Source organism: Ochotona princeps, chromosome 25 (genome assembly GCF_030435755.1).
Source record: "Ochotona princeps isolate mOchPri1 chromosome 25, mOchPri1.hap1, whole genome shotgun sequence".
Lineage (NCBI taxonomy): Eukaryota > Metazoa > Chordata > Mammalia > Lagomorpha > Ochotonidae > Ochotona > Ochotona princeps.
The window spans coordinates 12,970,442-12,993,641 of NC_080856.1; the positions used below are offsets into that span (position 1 = coordinate 12,970,442).

Sequence of the window (23,200 nt, forward strand, 5' to 3'; positions counted from 1 at the left end):
CAAATGAGGCAGTGAATAGTGTATGTAGAACTTTTTCCCTCAATTGAGCCAGTTACAATAATTTAACCATATATTTCACCTTTAAAATAAAAATGGTCCATTAAATGAAAAATTTGACAACTTCCACACAAAATTATCCTTCCAGAAAGTAACATCTTTTTGTCATAATTTGTTTTTATTATTTATGAAGATTTTAAATTCAAACACCATCATTTTCAGATGATCCACAGACAGGTACATCATGGCTTCAGAGACCAGATTTATGGACAACCAAAATATTATGGGCAAGAGTGAAGAAACTTTATTGTCATCCTCTAGCTCATCATTACATAAATGCATCATTCCATGCCTTAGAAACTGAGGTTTATACCATCTCAAGCTCTCTACCTAACCCAGCTGTATGATTTGGCAAAAGAAATAAATTTAGAAAGTAAAGGTGACCAGTCTCTTGCAGTATGTCTACTGAAAATTCACAATGTTTCCATAAAAGGCTCAGGCATTCATAAGTATCCGTGATCAATCTAAAACTCACCTCATTCCAGATATTGCTCACCTATAAAAATGCTAAGCCTAATTACATAGCAACCTGTCTGACCTGACACTAGTTAAAAGGGAGTATCAAGTGAAAAAGTTTAGATGTCCAAAGTAGAAATTCAGAATAGCAGAAATGAGTGATTTTACTCAGAAAATGGCCAAAAAGAATTTTTGAATGTCTTTAGATTTAAGAGAAATGGAGCTAAAACCAGTTGGGGCATGATTCACTCTTCTATGCTATTTGCATTTTTTACCTGGTGTGTTTTTAATTTTATAAATTTCATACTGTCTCCAAGGTTACCAGCTCTTAATCATAATGAGCACCTGGTCTATATGGAGCAACTATTATTTCCTTGTGAACTATATATACAAAATCGTTAATAAACCCCTCCATTTTTCCACTGACTGCTTTAAGCTCTTCTAGCAAAGATTTTTAAAGGATCCCTTGAACTTTCTCTTTTTAATTTAGTGTTTTATGTGATTTTCGGTGATTTCATGATAGTTGGCATTTGCCAACACACTATGATCTATCTTTGACATGTGACATCTGTGCCATGAGCAAATGTGCTTCTCAGCCTAAGTCGGATGCACTTTAATTTTTTTTAAAATGTGTAAGCTTATCTTACATATTTATTAAACCTAAGTCAACTGATCAACTGGGAGAATGCTGGCATTCAACCATTGATGAAATTACAGCCTAGAGTAAGCGCTCAACAACGGTGGGTTCCTCAATAATTCACCATGGTTAGTCTTCCTACACAACAATGAAGCACCTTAATTCAAAGAAAATTCAAATGATGCTCGATTTTTCCATATGATAGTATATAACAAGGGATAAATGTATATGTTTCATCATATTTCCTGGACTCATACCCCAACTCGGTCACTCCCTAGTTATCTGAATCTATATATATTGTTTAGCTCTACCTAAATTTCCTCATCTGTAATAGAGGATAGTAACATTTACTTGATAGCACAGTTTTATGGATTAAATTTGTTAATCTGTGAAGTAGTTGCTGACACATATTAGTCACATTTTAACTGTTTGCTAAATACAAACGTCAATGAACCTTATGCCACGTAGCAAGAAAATATGCTAAGAAAATTTTTCTACAATAATCATGTGTTCATTCTCCAAAATGTAGACTGTTTTGAACATTAAATTTTCTTGTGCAATATCTTAAAATAGTATTTGATAATCTATTCTCATATGTCTGAGAGTTCCAGTCTGTTACTAATAATAGGCCGCAGTCTAATACTTTGCCACTTCATTTAATTCCTACTGGGAATTCTTTTAAGATGGGTGATTTCATTACAAGTGAGAAAACTTAAGTATTAGATGATATGCACAAGTTCACATAGTTAATAAGGGGAAGATGTGAATTTAGGACCAACCATTGCTGCTGAAGATCCCAATCAGTCCATTACCATATGATATTCTGCCAGCTCTGCCTTCAGACCAGAGATGGTTTCCCCAAGAAACTGTTGAATTTATCTGGACAATAAGATGCTGGACACTATGCAAAGTACATGCTTGCAATGAAAGAATTATGATTGGGTTTGAACTGTAATACTGCAACTAGGTGGAGAAATCCACCACAGGGGGAGGGTACAGGGAGGGGTTGGGGGAATCCCAGAGCCCATGAAACTGTGTCATAAAATGAAATGTAATAAAAATTAGAAAATAAATAAAATACTAGCACAAGAGGTACATAGCTGCACCAGGTGTTTTGTTGATTTGAGGCTTATTTTAGTTTTTGTAGGAGCTGAATAACTCCATTAGTCTAATGACTGGTCAGTCCTAACACAATGTTCTCTATGACAAGTGTCCTATAATTCTTAGCAGTATTTAACTTGCAAACTTTCTAACTTCGCAAGAAACTCTTGATGGGGACCTAACGTGCCCTGTGTCTTGAATCCCAGATGTCCCTTTCTTCAGAGTCTAGTATTACTTGCTCTTAGCAGTCCTTTTCTAAAAATACATTGATTTGAAACACAGAGTTACAGAGAGAGGAAGAGATGAAGGTATCTTCCATCCTCTTGTTCACTCCCCAAATGTCTGCAACAGCCTGGGCAGCCAGGCCAATGCCAGCAAACAGGAGCTTCTTCCAGTTCTCCCACATAATTACAGGCGCACAAGACCTCGGGCTGTCCTCTGCTACTTTCCTTGGCGCATCAACAGAAAGGTGGAGTGAAAAGAACATCCAGAACCAGGAATTCCTTACGGGATGGCAGCACTGCAGGCAGAAACTTTAACATATCATGCATAACAGTTCCAAACCTGAGCAATTACAAAGAGAGAAGTTACTTCTCCTTTCTTTGTAGTCATTTCTAGATACCAACCGACTTGGGAAGCTTTACCTATCTTCCGCTGCTCAAATACATGACTATAGCATTGTTCTTTGTCTCCTAATACCACTAGCTACCAGTGAGCTCTATTTTTAGTGAAGGATGATGTCAGCTGTATCTTCTTGAATTAACTGACAAAATTCTGGATTGTATAACCCCACAGGAGACTCCCTATTGTAGCCAAGATATTCAAGGGAACTAAGTAGGGAACAATCTAGGACAAGATATACTCCTGATTTAAACTCCAGTGAATCTTACATGTACACACATCATATTAACAATGTTATTTTAAAGATGCATTAGCAGGGAGCTGGAGTGTAAGTGGAGCAGCAGGGAGTCCAACTGGTACCCATACACAATGCTGAAGTTTATGTAGCAGCTTACCCTGACATACCACAACACCAGCATCTGTAATTTATTATAAAGGCATAAGTAAAAGTAGCTCAGGACAAAAGAGGCATTCAGCAAAAACTTGTTAGAATAATCAAGTTTAGCAAAAAACTGAAAACACCATTTCAGTTTTCTGTAGATTTCCCATTTGCCAGACACCTTGGTTTGGTTTTCTGCTCATCTGTTAGGCTCTCATAAAACCTTTGTCAAATTAAGCACATCTGTCTAATTAAATACCATTGGTCTTCAGTGTGCCCAGGGGACTAGTTTTAAATTCTTTCCCCTGCCTTGTGAATATCAAAATGTGTGGATACTCGAGTTCCTTACATAAAATGGCATAGTATTTGCACATAACCTGCACACATCCTTATGTAAATCTTGTGTCATCTCTTATGATGTCCAATACTGTGTGTTTTTTTCAATTTTTTTAGTTATTGGACATGCAAAACGAACAGTAGGAGTAGAAGGCGTGAAGGGAGAAAGAGACAGCTATCCCTGGCATTCGGCTCACTTTCTCAAAGGCTACAACAGCCTCTGTGGGGCCAAACACAGGAGCCAGGAACTCAGTCCGGGTCTCCCAAGGGGAGGCAGAGATCCAAGTCCTGGATCCACTACCTGCTGCCTCCCACGTGAACGTCAGCAAGACAGAATCGGAGACCTGGCCGGGATTTGAACCCTGGCACTCTCCTACGATATAAGTATGTCTTAACAAGCGTGCAAGTGTCTGCCCCACAGTACTTAATACAACGCTGATGCTACACAAACCCTTTCACTACACTGTTCGGGAAGCAACAACAACAAAAAATTTTTACACATTCAGTACAAAAATTTTGCCTGCATATTTTCTATCAAATTTTCACTTAATCTGAGGATGTGAATGCACAAATTAACCGTAGTTTTAAGACTTCTTATTTTTACTGGAAAGGCAGATTTACAGAAAGAAGGGGAAATATAAAGATATTCCATCCACTGGTTCACTCCCCAAATAGTCACAATAACCTGAGCTACGCCAATCCAAAGGCAGGAGATTCTTCCCAGTCTCCCTCTTCTCTTCGGACACTGCTCTTGGGTGCAGGGTCCCAAGGCTTTGGCCCATCCTTGACTGCTTTCCCAGGCCACACACAGGAAGCTAGATCAAAAGTGGAGTAGCTGAGACACGAACCCGTGGCCACATGCCACGGGAAGAGTCCAAAGAAAGTGTCACATTTATAAACCAGTACTCAGAGAGCCAACCGCACTAGGAAGAAGCAGGAAGAACTTAGCAAGACTTCAGGAGACTTCCGGCAAGGTTACACTCGTATCTTACGATAGCAACTGTATTCTTTTCATGAACAACCGGGGACAACTGGGAAGGAATCTTCTAAATCTACTCCTGAAGAGAAAAAGTCTGAATTCCACAACCTGAATCCCAACTCCTCTTACATATCTATGGCTTAAACCATTTTTCCCAAGCTCAGTCTATTTTATACTACAGATGGCCTTCGTGTTTTCCATCACGCCCCATGTTGGTTTAAAACAAACCAAAAACTCTTCAATAGCGTGTCGCGAAACCCACTTGAGAGAAACGCGGTGCCTGGAATCCCCAGCTCCAGCGACTACTGCTTCATTTCATCGTAAGAAATAATTGCGCCTTTTGAAACCCTGAACAGAGCAGCAAACGCCTGCTTCCACTTCTTAGTCTTATTTTAAGAGGTTCCGGAAAACACGCCAAACCACGCGTTTTCCCGCCACGCGGGAACTCTCCGCGAGAACGTTCCTCCCGGATTCCGCGGGAGCGCGAAGGGCACTCCCTCAGCCAGTGATTGGGCAACGCGCCAGTGCATCCTGGGAATCGCCGAGAGCGGGCATTGTGGGAAATGTAGTTTGACGATTCCGCGTTCCTCACCCTTCCTGTAATGGCTGCTCTCTGGAAGGTAAGGTGCGAGCTTGTCTCCCAACTCCTCCCCGGTGATTCGTAAAACGGAATGAATTTCCACCTCGCCTGGTTAAAGCATGGATTGTTTTTGAAATCTTATCAGGTGCTGGCATGAACTTGTCTCAGTTCAGGTTTTTTTCGGTGGTGTTTCCTGTGTGGGAGAACTAACCAACTTTAGATCTAGTTTCCCCTTGAACAGACTCTTTGATGTGCTAGTTATGCATGCCTCTCCCTTCTCTTCCGACACTCCTCTGAACAGATTCTAGCTTTCTATTTAAAGTGATCGTAATTTTTAAATCCTTCTTTCCCACCTCTCCCCAGTAGACGCTGTCCCGTAGAAGCTCTGGAACCCCAAGGAAGGGAGGATTTCGAGTGAAATAAAAACTATACATATATACTATTTCTTTGGTAAGTCTTATTAGTTTCCCGTAACATGGGAATTGTATGTTGTGTGACTTTTAATACATTTTCTAGGCGGAAGAGGCCATAAGAAAATTTAACTTTTACTGATCACTGAGGTAGTCTCAGCTTCCAACGAAATAGATTGTGCATGTGCATTTTGTGCTTGCTTGTTTGTTGTTAATTATGAACGACTCTTGGGTTGCTCTGTTTGATAAGTGCACGTGATGTTGGCGTAACTGTGGCAAAATTGCTGAGTTTTGGAGATCACCCTGAGAGGAGCCTCAGTTCATTGTCCCAGTCTTTTTCACTTCCCTTTGTGTGTCTGTGTGTGTAGATCTGCAAAATGAGAAGTAGGATGTGAAATGATTGCTAAAGCTTCTAATTTAAAAGATTGACTGTCATTTCTTGATAACATCCTTTAAGAAGATGTAAATTGTTCATGATTGTTTTTTGTTCCCATGTTTAATTCCTAGAACGCTTCAGCCTGCCAGAGCCCAACATCATGACCTCGGCATCCACACAGTTGCTCTCTGTCCTCGTTTGCCTGCTTTTGGTGCTGCCTGGTGTGGAAGCAGTGGAAGCTGGGGATGCGATCGCACTGCTGTTGGGAGTGGTTCTCAGTATAACAGGCATCTGTGCTTGCTTGGGGGTGTACTCCCGAAAGAGGAATGGGCAGATGTGACTCGCAGGGCCACCAGAGTCTAGCCTTGCCCTGAAAATCTGTGCTGTTGCTGATATGCCTGAGCTCTGGTGTCTGACAGTTCCAGGAAATAGTAAATAAGTTCGTGTCACATCCCTAGTTGTTTCCTGTTCAGTGGAAACTATCTTAAAGTGGGGGAAAAAAGTTTTCTTTACAGCAAGCAATGCACTGACATATCTAGCCTTTAATTTGTGTTTGCTGGTTGGAAAGGGGTCTAAGATGTCAGCTGGCAAAAATTTGCATAAATGGTATTTCATAGTTTCAGAATTGCCAAAGCACATGACACAGAAGAAGGATGCTCTTAAGCAGAGCCCTGGGAAGTTGCCACTGTTATAATCACTGGTAATCAAGGAGTTTTTTTTCTCCATATGTTTATTAGATTTGTGTTTCATCTCCCAAGTTAATATTGTACTGAGATATCAAATAGCTAAAAATGAGAAATTTTACCTCTGGGGGGGAGGGAAAGCTTAGAAAGAAAATGAATTCAATGTGTCTAATGTTGAAATGGAGAAAATATTTACTGTCAAAAACTTTGTTAGCATTAAAAGGCAAAAGATTTAATGCAAAAAAATTGTTAACATTCTTATAATGAGAAATACTATGTTAAACATAAACCCATTGTAAGTTAATGTGTAGTGCTCATTTCTGTTTCTTGTGGACTGTTTTTAATCTCTGTGTGCGTTTACATAAGTAGAGGTCAGTATACTCCACCTTAAATGCTCACACTCTGCAAGTGACACAGTCAGTGAGAAATGAAAAATGGGCAGCATCAGGAACTGAGGCAGGGAGAGTGAGTGCATCTGTTTTTGTCATGACTTTTGTACTAACATTATTATTTGGATAAGCTGGCAGCAGTACCTTTTGTAATTAATAACGCCTGATTGTGCTTTAAACAAAAAGGGGAAAGCAGGAAATGATATGTCTCACACCGGTGAGTTGGTACTAATTCCAGAAGGTTCTTATTCCCCCTTGCAGATCTGAATATCTGCTTTGAACAGGAGAAGTTAAACCTGTAGTACATGTGATTACTAAAGATTTATTTGAGGCAGGGAGAGGTTCATCTTCCACCTCCTGGTTCACTCCCCAGGTGGCCACAACAGCCAGGGATGGGCCAGGCTGAGGATGCAGGGCCACCTGCTGCTTTCTCAGCGCATCAGCAGCAAGCTGGACCACAAGTCGAGTCCATTTGGGATGTTGGTGCCGCAGACAGTGGCTTGCTACATCATAGTTCTGGCCCAAAAAGTACATCTTAAATCATAGCACGATAGTCATTGGTCACCTCTGGGCAGCATATTTTAAAATATACAGAATGAATCTCCGGACAGACATTCTTGAGAGAACATGTATTTCCAAAAGCACCTACTGCCATTTCCTGTTCTCTCCTTAAAATCAGAATGTTGTCCTGAGGTGGCAGGCAGCATTTTTGGTGAATTCCATAAAAATTAGCCTCATTCCTCACCCAAGCTGGAGTTTGTGATTTTACTTAAACACAAACACACACAGAAAAGAAACCATCATGGGGATTCCCTACCATTTTAAAGCTATCTGCTCCTTTGAGAATCTGTTTAAAATTACAGTTTTCCCCAGTCAAAAAATGACTATACATGTTGACATTTTTAGATTAATTTCAAGGAGTTCACAACCGAAGCTCATTCAGGAATCTCAAGTTTAAATTCCTGTAACAGGAGTGTGTGTGTGTGTGTGTTAGGTTCTTTCCAAATCTAGAGTTTCTTGAACTGCTTTGAGGCATAACACCTGCTATGAAACAGTTACAGAAAGAATGGGATTGACAGCTAATCCCTAGATGCCCGAGACAATTTCTAGGTCTCTGGGGAGTGCTCTATGCATAACCATTCAGTTGTCTTCCATTTAGAAGACTACTATATAGAATCAATGATTAAAATATTTCTCATCTCTTGCCAATATTTTTTTATTTTTTTAATTATTTATTATTTTTAATTCATTAATTACATTGTATTATGTGACACAGTTTCATAGGTACTTGGGTTCTCCCCACCCCTCCCCAAACCTTCCCACCATGGTGGATTCCTCCACCTTGTTGCATAACCACAGCTCAAGTTCAGTTGAGATTCCCCCATTGCAAGCGTATACCAAACATAGAGTCCAGCATCTTATTGTCCAGTCAAGTTCAACAGATTCTTAGGTATACCCTTTCTGGTCTGAAGACAGAGCCAGCAGAGTATCATCCCAGTCAATTGAAAGCTCCAACATACCATCAGCAAAAATTTACATCATTATGGAATTAATTGACATAGTAATGAGTAACCAATATGTTAAAAGTAAATGCGAGTTCCTAGCCACCTTCTGTGACCACCTCACTTACATTTCAATTTTAGTTTATACACAACATATAACATTCAGGTGAGGGCTGGGCGGCTGCGTTCCTGGGAGTGGCCTTCTCCCGGCCTTCCTGCCCTGTATGTCCTGGGAGTGACGCCCAGCATGACCACACCACCGCACTCTGCCTTTTGCCTTTGTGCCCAACAGAGCTCATGTGTTTGCCAATATTTTTATTTCTGTTTTCCATTTTGTGGAAACTAGCCTATTCTCCTAATGCCAAAGATCAGTGCCTTTCCCACATCACTTCTCGCCAACTGCTTTTCTGATTCTGTCCTTAGTTCACAGGAATTAAGCTATCCTATTTTCACATAAGTATTTTGGCTTTATCCTGGTTAGGATTTGTTCTGTTTCTCCTGACAATTGGTGTATGTGTTTTTCCAAACTGGTATGTTTTTATCATTTTTTTTTTCCTCCAATGCTATTTAGCCCCACTTTCCTTCTAGGATTCCAGTGATCTGCTATTAGATACTTTGGCTGCAGTCTCACATCCCTTAAGGCCCACTTTTTCATTCTTTATTCTCTGCTTGGATTGGATCATTTCTAGTGTTCCATCATCAAATTCACCGAATCTGCTGTTACTTTTTTTTTTCCCCTAAGTTTAGAAATCCCTTCAGACCTCTATCTCAGATTTCTTTGCTAACTTTGTTTCCAGCGTATTTGGGATTGTTTGTTAAAACATCTTTCTGATGGCCACGTGAAAGTCCTTGTCGGGTCATTCTAACGTGTGTCATTTCAGTATGAGACACTTAGTGTATTCAACCCCGAGTCTTTCCTAAGTAACTTTGAAAACTAACCCTTCTCAGTGACTCCTCACTTAACAACATTCAGGAATTTGCTTTTATCTTTTCAAGAAACTAGCATATCTGTTCCAAATTCTACCAGGAAAAACACTACTGAAAAATATCATCTCATCAAACACTAAAAGAATATAAATGACATCGTTAAAACGTGTTTGATTTGTGTTTCCTATGGGAGTGAAGAGGCAGCCCCCACCTAGATTATTAACGCCGGACATGATCTGCATTCTCGGGTGAAAGCAGCAAAGCCGGCATATGTTTCCAGAACAGTGTATTTCATTTATTCCCAGTTTCAGTAATGTCATTTCTCTAAGTATTTTCTGTGATTCAATAGTATGTGACTAACATATATATATATATATATATATATATATATATATATGAAGCAGAAAAGCAGGAAAATGTGATTGATGCAGAAAACTACAATGTGGTTTAATTTCTTATGATGTATGTGTCATAGCTAGTACATTCCTCTCACGCATAATTCCACCAAATTGATTAAAAATGGATGACTAAAATTTTAAGAATACTAGCTGCCACTTTGTAATCTAAAATGAAAATTATGAAATTTTGTATGCGAGAAAGCTAATTAGTTTTAAAGGGCTAATCATGTATCACTGTGTTAAACAGTGGATTATAAATACCATATTTCTCCATATTAATCAAAATAATTATGTTCTGGGTAAATGTGCATAAATCATGTAACAAAAGAATTGAGGAGCAGATATGATCACCAAGAATGATAACTATACCATATTCAATTTCAGATGATTTTTCAGAACAACCCATTCATTTTGCCACAACAATTTACCAGGACATTTGAATACCACCATAAAACAATTTTATGAATCTTGTAGCAACATGTGCTAACTTTCACTATTTTATCAACACTTTTCACAACATTATCATTACTTTTTAGAAAGAGAAAAGCTTATCAACTCTCAGGCAATCAGTCATGAGTCACTAATTTAAGCTCCACAATTTTTTTGCAGGCAAAACTATGTCAGTAATCTCTTAAGAGCTTTCCAGTGGCAGGAATGTTGTGGTTGCTTACAAGGGTTTTCCTCCTTTCATAATAATAAAGACTGATGTGTTAAAAAAATGTATATTGTAATTATCTATTTTCAGCCCACAGCAATGAGGAATTGGCTGGTTTCTAACTTCTCAGTGGGAACTACAGCCAGTTCAGTTCAGTGTGGCACAGGAAGCTCATTTTCTGGACTGAATGAATGTGATTAGGGATTGTCTCAAGAAGGAAAAATAAAATAGCCCCGCCACTTCTGTTCACAACAAACAGCTCAGAGGCTGGGTTCAGTCGGGCAGTGTCCGTGAGCAGAGATATAGATACTCATGCTAACTAGTGGGACTTGCAACCCAACAGAGAGGTTATGGACCCTTAGGGTTAGGTGCCCAGTGTTTCCCTAGTAGGTCCTCTCCCACTGCTGGATCCCACTGCAGGTGGCTCTGCAGTCTAGCCTGACAGGATTTACCCTCAGTCCCAGCAATTTCCAGCTGATGCTGTGGCAAAGCCCAACCAGCCTTCCTGGCCTGATCTGCCCCATGCCCCATTATGCTCACAGGTGGGGGCAGTTTTCCAGCAGATGAAGCCCCCACAGCCCCTCACTGAGCTTGCACCCCATCTCACCTCACCCCCTGGTCTCACATGTGCTGGTGGGTGCTATGACCCAGTTTGACATACCCCTCCACATCTTGGCATTTGCAAGCAGGTGCAGTAGCCTAGTCTGACCTGGTCTGCCCCCAGGTCCAGCTCGTGCTGGTGAGTGCTACAACCAAGCCTAGCCTAACCAGCCGCCAATCTCAGCCCTGATGTGAACTGGCTGGTGTTGCAGCCCAGCCTGGCCTACCTTGCACCCCACCCTGGTTGTCACATATGCCAGTGGGTATTAAGAACTGGTCCAGTCTAGCCTGACCCCCACATGTGCCGGCAGGTACTGCAGCCTGGTCTGGTCTGGGCTGTTCCCAGCCTTGGTTCTTATGCTCACCTGCAGGGACTGCATCCTGACAAAGGAATTCCCCAAGTGCCTCTATCAGGTCTAATCCCAGTGGCCAATTTTGCGCACACTGGTGGGTCCTGGGCCCAGACTGACTTAGTCCACCTCTTGTCCTGGCAGAAACAGTGGCCTTGACAAACTGACCCACACTGGTTCTGGGTCTTACTGTTGGTTGCTACAGCCCAGCCAGACCTGGTCCATAGCAGACACAGCTCTTGTGTGGTTCAGCAGGTGCTGAGACCTAGCCCAGCCCATCCTACAGCCACCCTGGCATCGGTGGGTACCAGAGTCCAGCTCAACCTGGCACACCCCAGACCACCCTTATGCTAATGTACACTGCAGCCATGTCCAGCCCAGATCTCATTTTGACTCTCACCTTCATCAGTGAAAGCCACAACCCAGCTGGAGTGTCTCCTTAGCTCCTCAAGCAGGTTTGTCCCAGCCACACATCTCACACATGCCAGTGGTTGCTCTGATCCAGCTTGGCATCTAGCCCTGGTAGGTAGGCCCCCAGCCTTAGTTTTAATGCTGTGAGTGGTAACTTATGTTAACTAGCCCAACTCAGGTCTCCCACATGGGCTGGTGCATCGATCTGACTCATACAAATCCTTCAGCTTTTCTGCTCCAAACTGCTTGGTCTCACCTACAGATGCAGTGGCCTTCTCCACAGAGGTCCCTCGGAACTCATTCCTCACCTACAACATACGCCCTCAGCGGTCTTCCCTTCCACACATTCCCATGAGCCCTTCCCAGAGTGTGCCCCCAGTTGTCATCCATATAATCATACCAACCTTTCAGATTTTTCTAAGGCAGATCCAAGACTCATGGAGAGATTTCTTTTTATCATTTTCTTGGGTGTCTGAATTATATTTAGAGAACATAGCTTTATAGTCCTAAGATACAGTCTAGTTGGTTGATTGATGCCTACACCAGAGTGGGTATTTGGCCTGGCAGTTATGGTGTTTGTCAAGACCCAAGTTTGATCCTCTCTTCTGGTTCCTGACTGCAGCTCCCTGCTACTGCAGGCCCTGGGAGGTCGGAGGTGATACCTGATCTTTGGATTGAATTTCAGTGGCCCAACTTCAGCACTAGCCCATTCCACTTGTTGGGAACATTTGGGGAATAAATCAACAAATCAGATCCCTCTCTGTTAGCTCTCAAGTAAATATTTTGAAAGCTTACATTGTATATGCTTCTGAGTGTTCTGGATAGCAATTTTATTTAGAGATGACTTCCCACCTTGATGAACCACAGTACAATGGACTGCTTTGTCCTTTTCTCCTTCTCTTACACTAGTCCACAGCAAGAACAGGCTGCATGAATTAACAAAACCAAATGCTTTGCCATGCCTCTAGACTCAGCTTCTGTACACTTAAAAATGCCATCTCCTGCTCGAAGCCTTTTCAAAAAGGAATTAATCCCCAGACATTACATTCGTTGTTTCATGGCTGTTTGTGTATTTCTCCCTTTTTCACTACCAGCTCTATCACCCCCTTCCTTTATATGCCACACCTGTGTGTGTCACGTCTAAAGTTTCCTTTGTGCCTTTTGTCACAGCAAGGACCAACTTGCCTAGCCTCAGGAAGATAAAATAAATTTTGCTTAGATATGTGGTACATTTAGTTCCTAAAAATCTTGAAGAAGTCATTAATTTTACATTAAATAAGCGAGTCTCTATGTTGACAGAGGTGTAACAGTAACTAATACTATCATTTTTTAATAACTGCAAGTTGGAATTTTTCCATTTATGCAGAGATGTGTGACCTATGACACTCTGAAAGCAGTAGGCAAGCCATATTTATCCTCACTGCCATCCTTTGGAGAGCATTCCATTGTGAGGTCATCACAGAGCAGTTCTCAGCGCACGGTGCTCCCACAGGCGATGTCAAAGTCCATATCTCATTCAGGCAAGAAGGCTGTATCAGACAAAAAGGGAATTGAAAAGGAAAAAAGAATACCTAGAGCCCAGTGTCCTACATTTCCAAAGATCACTCGAAAAGAAAAAACGCTACAAGTCTACACTTTCCCTGTTATTCATTTCATGATCAATGGACTATCACATAGCTACTCCATGATTCCACTATGATTGTTGTGTTGGAACTACACTTTGATACTGGTGCCATAATTTTGAAGAGTAAATCTAATCGGTATGTTGGTTTTGAATGAAGTCATGTGATGCAGTAAATGTCGCTTTAAAAACTGATCCTGTTCACTCAAATGTTTGGACTTCTGTACAATAGTTCTCTCAGGGAAATGTGAGTGTTATTGGTCCACAGATATTCAGTGCATATTTTGTGTTCTTTTTTGAGCTAGGCATGGCACCTTTAGATAGCTCTTAATTATTCAATTCGGGAAGGTCATCTTGAAACACTGAGTTTTTGCAATGAATCAAGGGTCTTTCAGGCCTGAACGATGAATAGAAATGAGGTGACTGACCAGAAATAGAAGGAGTAACCTGTTCTTGAGCTAATGTTCTAACTGAATGAAGGCCCCCTGCTGCAACTATCGGGAGGGCTTGGAGAGGTGAAGTTATTAAAGAGGTTAAGTTTCATAGTTTGAGAAAGTGAATAATGACTTATGAGTAACAAAATTTTCTGTCACTTGCAGACCAAATTAATGGGTTTCCTTCTGAACTAAAAATTTATGCCAGAAGCATTAGATAATGATAGGGTACAATAAAATGACCCATTTTTTTTTAACCTGCCTCAACAAACATATTTTCATGTTTGTACGTGCAGAGATAAAAAAGCTGTATTAGATCATCCACATCACTGGGTTTTCTAGTGTTTTTGCTTCACATAGAAGTGTTTTATGAATGTTCTAACCAGGCAGTGTTCCAACCCATACATTTATCATCAGTTATTCAAAACCATTCCTTTAGTAATGCTAGACATGGCAGTGGTTTCAAACCTCTTATTATTGGTAGTACTATACTGTAAGAAACAGAACAGGTGGTTCTCCCCAATTTTATAATTATTTTCCAGCCTAGAAATTGACTTAACTATTAACTTTTAATTTAGCAGGTACACCTAGTCACATAAATAAATTGCTTAGAGTGTCTATTGTCTCAATCTATATGGTTTCTACAATGGAAACTGACTCAAGTAAGTATATCAAAAGTTACTTTACAAAAGGATGAAAGTCTTGATTTAGATAAGATAGTGTAAATTCTAGATATGAAAGGAAAAGTTTCTCTCTAAAAGAAAAGGTAACGAATCCCTTATTGGAGGATAATCAAAGTAAAAGAATGTTTATTTTCAAATCAAAGAAAAAGAAGACTAGGGCCCAGCACAGTGGCCTAGCGGCTAAAGTTCTCACCTTGAATGCCCCGGGATCCCATATGGGCGCCGGTTCTAATCCCACAGCCCTGCTTCCCATCCAGCTCCTGCTTATCGCCTGGGAAGCAGTCAAGCACGGCCCAATGCTTTGGGATCCTGCACATGTGTAGGAGACCTGGAAAGAAATTCCGGGCTCCTGGCTTCAGATCGGCACAGCACTGGCCGTTGCGTTCACTTGGGGAGTGAATCATGAGATGGAAAATCTTTCTGTCTCTCCTCCTCTGTGTATATCTGACTTTCCAATAAAAATAAAATAAATCTTAAAAAAAAAAAGAAAGTGTGACTTTGGAATCTATATCTTACACCAAAAGCAAGAATATCCAAAAGGAACATGCAAATTCAATTCCTGAAATAAGGTGTTGGAATCAGGAAATGAAGTGGGAATGGAGCACCTGGTAGGCAATGCACCTGAAACATACAGACCATTATACCATGTGACTGACCATTAGCCCTGCTTTAAAAAATGTTGAAGTTACGCTTCATAGTTAATTAAACTAATGATGTCAATCCAATAGCAATATTCTTAAAAGTATATAATTTTTTCTGGTTTTGTGTTTTTCTTGGACACCCATGACAAATCATGAACACTCCAGGCACTCAATAACCATTTCAGCAGTGATTCAAGGATTCTGACCACAGGCATATCCCAAATAGTCCAAATGACACAATAGAGGATTTCACAGGGTTAAAATATACTCTACTTTGGCAGCTTGACAAAAACAGAAAAAAAAAAAAAACCCAAGAGAGTAGAATGAAATTAAAATTCAAATTAGTAGCCATTAATACATTTTTAATGAAATGAGGAAAGAGCACTCCATGATTCTGTGCTAAGATAGCTGTCTCAAGCTCATGGATTGCTTGATTTTTCCTAGACACAATGTTTACTGCAGTGGCTTTGGAAAGGAACAGCACTTCTGCAGAGAAGAGATTTCCCTCCTCCTTTGGATCTCAGAAGACCCAAATGACAAGACTCAAAAAAATAAACCAGGGGAGGGAGGAAGAAAGGGAGGGAGGGGAAGGAAGAAAGGAAATGATTTTATTGAGAGGAACCCAGTCGTTTCAAAGACCTTTTGGTATAATGAAGGATTGTACAGAGGAAATGAATTGTCTGTTATGCTTTTATTTGTGGTAAACTGAATTTAAAAAAAAAAAACACATTTTGTCCTGTTGCAATCCATGCTGGCTTCAACTAAATCGTCCCAGCTGCTACATAGTCCTTTATCTTGCAAACACTCTCTGAGACTAAATTCCTCAACTCCCACACCCAACAAACCAGTTGTAAATACTTATTAAGATATAGTTAACTAAGGTTAATTTACCACCTACGAGGCCTTTGGTAGTTAGGCGGACTACAGAGAGGAAAGGTGTGAGAGTGCAGCCACTGTGTCTCCTTTTTACTAAAGAAGGCAGAGGCACTGTCCGCGTATTGCTGCCCTACACCTTTTGCCTTCCTCCCAGGATTCATCACTTCTCCTGCCACCTTCCTTCGCCAAGAGCTCTAGTCCCCTCCCATATCTTTAGCTCTTGCAGTGGAAGAATATTTGTCTTCCCCTTGAAATCTTAACCTGTTGTGTGAGTGTATAAGCAGGAGGGAACTAGGTCACGAGCCCTCATGAATGAGACTAGTGCCTTTATCAAAAGATGAATCTCTCCCCTTGCTCTCTCTATCATGTGAAGACACAGGGAGGATACCTCTGCAAGCCCGGAGGAAGTCCTTACTATACACCAAATCTGCTGCCATTTTGCCCTTGAATTTCTTTCTACAGAACTGTGTGCAATTTTTTGATGCTAGATTTTCTACCTTTGCCTACAATACCATGATACATTTAAATATTAGAATGTTAAACTTGTTAACTGTTATTAAAGGACCATAAAACTGTGATAATGTGGCGGAGGGATAATGGTGGGAGGGGAAAATGGAGAAAAGAAAGGGGAGGGGAGGGGGGTAATCCCTATACCTGCAAAACTGTATTACGGAAAACATTAATAACAACAGATTAAAAACTAAATAAATAATACATTTTTGTGGCTTAAACCACTTTGCCTATGGTATTCTCTTATAGCAACCCAAACTAATTAGACAACCCATCCTCTTACATGATTGACAACTTTGTCCTAACCATCACCCCTAGACCTCACCACCCCAAAAGATACACACACACACACACACACACACTTTGTTTCTTTTTTTGTAGTAGTAGTAATAATGGTTCCTAACATTTATCAAGCATTTATTATGTGCAAGTATTGTGTTGAAAGTTTTTAAAACCTAAATATTTCCTTCAATCCTTACCATGGACCAGTAAGTTACTTTGTGATTTAATTCTGTCGTGGCTTTTTTGGAGTGAACCATTAGATGGTAAATCTGTCTTTGTCACTCCCCTTTCTCCTTCCGTCACTCTGCCTTTCAAATAAACAAATAAATACTATGTTTTATCAAAAAATTTTTTGTAAAACACAGCAAGAAAAATAAAGATGGTTGGAAATGGGTAATCAGGGAAGGTATTTGGAATTAGATGGCACACTAGCAACCCTCAGAAGGAGTTGAAGGATTGAGCCACCTGTTGAGAGAGTATCCATGGTGCATATCATCAACGCTGGAAATGGTCAAAATTCAAAGTATGTTTCCTACTGAATGAATATCACTTTCATCCGATTCTAAAGTTGAAAACTCACAAGTCAGATTATCCTAAATCAGAGCTCGTCCGTATGAATTGTTCATCGTCTTTCAGCTTGGCTTTTTATATGAAAAGGAGACTGATACCCCACAGGGTATCATTAGAGTCCAGTGAAATCATGTATTTACAATGAATTAGTAAATCATATAAATTAGGCAGATAGTAGAGATCGTGCACCCCAAAATCAGTATATTTCAGCCACTCTGATGCTCATAAGAAAGCGCTAGTTATTCCAAGTATAACCTGCTTCAGTCTTCCCCTTCCATTAACCCAGAGAAGGCTGATCTACACAGCAATCTTTGACATTCTATTACAGGCCAGGGTCAAAGTGACACTTCAGTAAAACATCAGTGAAGCTCAAAACATAGAAATGGGCGAACATAGAAATGGGCAGGATATTTTACCCCCTCTCCCAGCAAGTTTGATACTTTGCATTTTTTAGGTTGACTTGGGGGCTTTCCACAGCATATTGTAGGTGAAAAATATTTAGACATGTTGTGAGAATGAGGCAAACATTTCAGCCATAACGTATGATGAAGCTTCTGAGGGGAAGGAAGACATTTTCATTCATTTATTTTTGAAGTTCCATACGTGCTTGAAGATTAAGTGGGAGATACAGATGCCAAAGAATGGGTCATTTAATTCTTAATTATGGTAAATCTTTTTAATGAAAACATTCACCCACTTACTACAAAATTAATTTCCGAGTGCCTACTATGTGCAGGCGCCAGACACACAAGAAGAATGAACGTGAATGGGCACCTTTCCTTCATGGACCTGCACAGTACAAAAATCACCAAGCAAGTCGGAATGCAAGGACACTGGGGTAGTTCGTTGAGCCACCATTTGTGATGCTGGCACCTCATCAAAGCTCCAGTTTGGGTCTCAGCTGTTTCCCATTCAGTGCACTTAAGAAAATAACAGATGGTGGGTGGCCCAAGCATTTGCAGCCCTGCCACCCATGTGGGAGACCCAGGGGGGCAGTACCTGGAGCTCAGCCTTAGACCAGGCCAGCTTCAGTTGCTGCAAGCAACTGGGGAGTTGAGCTAGCAGACGGAGCATCTGTCTTTCTATCCACCTCATGCTGTCACTTTGCCTTTCAAATAAGTAAAATGGATCTTTTAAAAAAAGTTTGTGAAAAGACAGAATAGAAAAATTTGTTTAAAAAAATCAAGCAAAGATGTACATGCATAAGTGTGAGGATGATATTGGTATGCCTTAATTCAATTTACTTAACTTTTTCCTCTTCAAACATAACTTTGAACATAGTTGACGAGTGGGGTCAAACACTTATTCCATCTTTTCATCGGGTGTCAATTCATATGCATTCTTTGCTACAGTGGTAAGACCCATAAAACCTCAGTAAAAATTTTACCTATTTGATGCCAGATGGCACAAAACTCTGGTCATTTATAAAGTGAATTACAAGGAGCCTATACACACAGAAGTGCTGTTTCTGCATGGTTCCTAATTTTTCCATGCAAATGACAAACTAACATACTTAACTGCAAGCAGAATTTACAAGAATTAACAGTGCAAGCAGAGGCAGGAGCATGCGTTTCAATTTTCATATCAAAATAGTATCTGATTCTGATTTCCATGAACTGCTTGAAGTGCCTCATGGATAATGAAGTTATTTTTTTCAATTAGCTTATAGCTTCATGAATGAAATGCAAGAGATTCATGGTAGACTGAGAATAAATTTGCTCCAACCTGGAGCTTGCATGCTGCTATCAGACAATAAAAGTAGAACAAAGTGAAATCCTTCCTGGCTCTGTGCACCACAACCCCACAGTAACTGGGGAAAATACTATACCAATAACGACTGAAAAGATTTCACATTTAGAATGCTCAAAGTAGGGCAGATTATGTGCTTGGATGCCTGACATTGGTCTACAGAGCATCACTTTACCTAGACAGTGATAACCCAAATAACTGGCTGCTATTTGTAAAAATCTTAGGAATAGAGTTTTATCCTGCATCACTCTCTCTCTTTTTAAGATTTGATTTCTTTTTCTTTGAAAAGCAGAGTTACAGAGACAGAAGGAGAGACAGAGACAGAGAGAGTTTCCTTCCGCTGGCTCATTCCCAAAATGACCACAGCAGTCAGTGCTGTGCGAATCTGATCCAAATCCAGAAGCCAAGTTCCTCTTCCAGGTCTCCCACATGGATACAAGGGCTGTTTCACTTTGATCCAGCTCCCTGCTTAGGGACTGGAAAACAGCAGAGAGTGGTTCAAGTCCTTTGGCCCCTGCCATACGGAATACAGACAACCACAGAGATGCTAACAGCTAAATGTACAGACTTCAGATTTCAAGCATTTTCCATAATGTATACAATTAACAGTATTTTGTGTATTCCAGGGAAATAATAAAAATGACCAATTACCTAGAACCATGCCAGAAAGCAACTGCAATAAATTATATCAGCTACCAATAAGGGTATTGTCATTCTAAATCAGATAAAGGAAAAACGCTATTCCAATCAAATTCTCTGTGGTCAAATTGTAGACTCCCAGTTCTAGCCACTGTCACTCACCTCTGAGTGAGCTGCTCTCCTGTTTGGAATTGCTGGAAGCACTGTTCTAGCATTTCTTATTGCAGAGATTACAAACTCTATCATCATCTTTGGATTTTGCTCAAGCTAAGTGGACTTAACAAGGGATTTGGCTGGTAGCTTTTTTGTAGTATTCAATTAGTGAGATGAATCAGCACTATTTCACATAAGAACTGACATTCAGCTCTAAATTATGCTGGTAAAGATAGGAATATCTTCTAAAAGGAGGACAAAATGCAAAAGAAGATAACCCTAATTTTCACCTCCAGGTGATAAAATCTTCATAAATTCTTTTTTCTAAGTAATTTCTGTTTTAACCTTTTCCTTCCTGTCATTTACATTATTATGAATAACCCACAAAATTAAAGCACAGAGTATTTTTGAAGAAAAAAACTTTATACAAATCATTTTTAGTGGTGTGTATTTAAATTAAAAAAAAAAAACTTTGGGGAAAACATCATGGAGTAGCAAGTAAAACCATCATCTGCAACACCAACATCCCATGTGAACACAGGTTCATACGGCAATCACTCCACTCCCAATTCAGCTCCCTGCCAATGGCCTGGGAAAAGCAATGGAAGATGGGCCAAGTCTTTGGGCCCTGCTATCTACATAACGGGCCTGGATGGAGCTCCTCACTCCTGATTTTGACCTGGCCCAGCAGCGATCATTGTGGCTCTCTGAGGAACAAACCAGCAGATGGAAGATGTCATTCTCTCCCTCCCTTTCTCACTCTAGTTCTAAGTTTCAAACAAATAATTTGAAAGAAAGAAAGAAAAGAAAGAGAGAGAGAGAGAAAAGGAAAAGAGAAAGATAGAAAAAAGAAAAAAACTTTATTCTTAATGAAATTCTTTTGAATATAAAATTAGGTGATAGCACAATTCATTGTAATGTGGTCAACATTTATTTCTAGTGGAAATTTTGTTTTATCTCCTTTTTTGCCTTATTTATTACATAATAAAACAATTATAAAGTTTAAAACGTTAAGAGAAATGAAAGTGGAAAGAGTTAATGGAAAAATTCAAAAGCATTTCTGGGCAATCAAGATGGGAAACTCTTAAATTAGGGCTAAGACAACACTCTTTACTTTCAGTACTGCTTTAATTAGGCCCACTTGTCAAAAAGCTATAATCTATATTATCATGTAGCTGGTGCTCATAATAATAGATTTTTGTGTTCTGTAAGATTGAGGTACCCTCTATTAAAAAAAAACCTTGTATTTGTAGAATTTTTTAAATTACATGACATTTTTATTCACTAAGATATGTATGACTCTTTATTAATATGAGTACTAAATTAATTCCTCATTTCTTGATCATTTTTCCCACATTGGGCTTCCCCTCTGAACACAGACTGGTGATCACTTGCATACTCCTATAACATTCACATGGTGTCTCTTTCACCTTTTTCAAATTTTCATAGTTGATATTAACTACAATGTAAACATATAAGGCAAGGTGAATGATTATTTTAAATGACTTAGAATATTTCAACAAAAAGAAACCAAGGGCTTCTTGTCTAAACTTTACAAGGCATTAGTAAGCCAAGAAGTAAACGTTTGGTTCAAAGTAAGATGTTTAGCTGTGAATAGACTAGCTAGCATAACAGCTTACAGACAAGTGCCTAGGTTACGTGTACCTGAAAGCTCTTGGCCAAAAAGGACAGTGGCCAAAACAGCTGAAGTGACTGCCAGGAAGATTGTAACCCTATAGTGACTACAACAGTGAGGAACCAGGGAGAGAATCGCATGCCAGGAAACACCTTACCGTAGAGTAGCATCCCAGGTGTGCCGTACCAGCCAGTGCCAGACTGCTAATCAAGTCTCCCTTTTGCTGCATTTCCTGAGTCTTGCTTCTCACACTCCTCATTCGTAACATCACATTTAAATAATGTATAATAGATTTTTCCATGCTTTCCAAAGAAGGCATTCTGTATTTATTTAAATAACTATCACTTTGTTCATAAACCCCTCAAGAGAATTTATTAAAACGCTCATCACTGAGGCAGCGCTGTCATTAACAGCAAAAAAAAAAAAAAAAAAAAAAAAAAAAAAAGCCAGTTTCTTAGCCTGACCTTATAAGCCTTTAAGCTCATGCCCCTCACTTGTTAATCCTTCACAGTTCAGCTAGCTTTCCTGAAACCACTCTCTCAAGGATTGCTAATGATTTTCCCCCTCACCCCATACAGGGCTATCTTCGCTTCCATCATCCTTCTGAATTCAGAAACTATACCAATGAGCTCTCTCTCCTGCATGGTCGCTTTTCCCCCAAGGTCTATATGCCTCCCTAAAGAACATAAGAAACATATGTTCCTCATAAGAAAGAAATAAGTGGGCCCTATGCGAACTCAATGGCTAAAGCCTCACCTTACAAACGCAGGGATCCCATATGGGCACAGATTCGTGTCCCAGCTGTTCTACTTGCCGTCTAGTTCCCTGGTTGTAGTCGATGGTCCAAGGCCTTGGGACCCTGCACCTACATTGGAGATCCATTAGAAGCTCTTGGTTCCTGGCTTTGGATCAGCTCAGCTCCAGCCATTGCAACCACTAGGGAGTGAACCAGCAGATGGAAGAACTCTCTGTCTCTCCTCACTGTAAATCCAATCTGCCTTTCCAGTAAAAATAAATACATCTTTCTTAAAAAGAAAGAAAGAGATAAGTGATGGTCAGCCTCATATAAGTTTCCAGTCCCTCTGGCTCCTCCATGATTCTTCCTACTTATTAAATGTAGACATCGCCTTTGCTTTCTGCTTGTCCACACAGAGGGGAATGAGGGTGTCTGTTGACTACAATCTTCCACTCTCTCTCTTAACCCTCACATGATAATGCTATCCACTCTCTTAGCTCCACCTTCCACTATTCATATTTCCTAAGTTCAGGCTCTTCACTTCCCTCTGCATGTAACACACCGACAGTTGACTATCCCAACAGCACTTGACATTCAACGAGTAAAATCAGCTAATCATTTTCCTTAGCAAACGAGTTCTTTCTTTGCTTTCAAATTATCCAGGTGCCAAAGTTGAGAGTCAGTTCTTAACCCCTCAATCTCCTTTGCCTGTTTCATCTCATCAATTGCTAAGAACTAGCTCTCCTCGTGTGCAAGAGATTCATCCTTTGATTCCCACTCATTCCAATCCTTTCACTCCCACCAGTTTGGGCTTTCCTATACT

At 40.2% G+C, this 23,200-nt stretch overlaps 1 protein-coding gene across 1 annotated transcript; it reads left to right on the forward strand.

Moving 5' to 3' along the window:
• The first annotated feature begins 5,519 nt into the window (after window positions 1-5,519).
• Window positions 5,520-7,748, forward strand: SMIM30 (small integral membrane protein 30). Its single transcript, XM_036497289.2, has 2 exons — window positions 5,520-5,596; window positions 6,064-7,748. The coding sequence occupies exon 2, from the start codon at window positions 6,093-6,095 to the stop codon at window positions 6,270-6,272; it is 180 nt and encodes a 59-aa protein (XP_036353182.1). The 5' UTR covers window positions 5,520-5,596; window positions 6,064-6,092; the 3' UTR covers window positions 6,273-7,748.
• Window positions 7,749-23,200: the final 15,452 nt, after the last annotated feature.

Excerpts from the sequence above, each read along its gene's own strand:
- SMIM30 (XM_036497289.2), top strand. The coding sequence starts at position 6,093 with ATGACCTCGGCATCCACACAGTTGCTCTCTGTCCTCGTTTGCCTGCTT.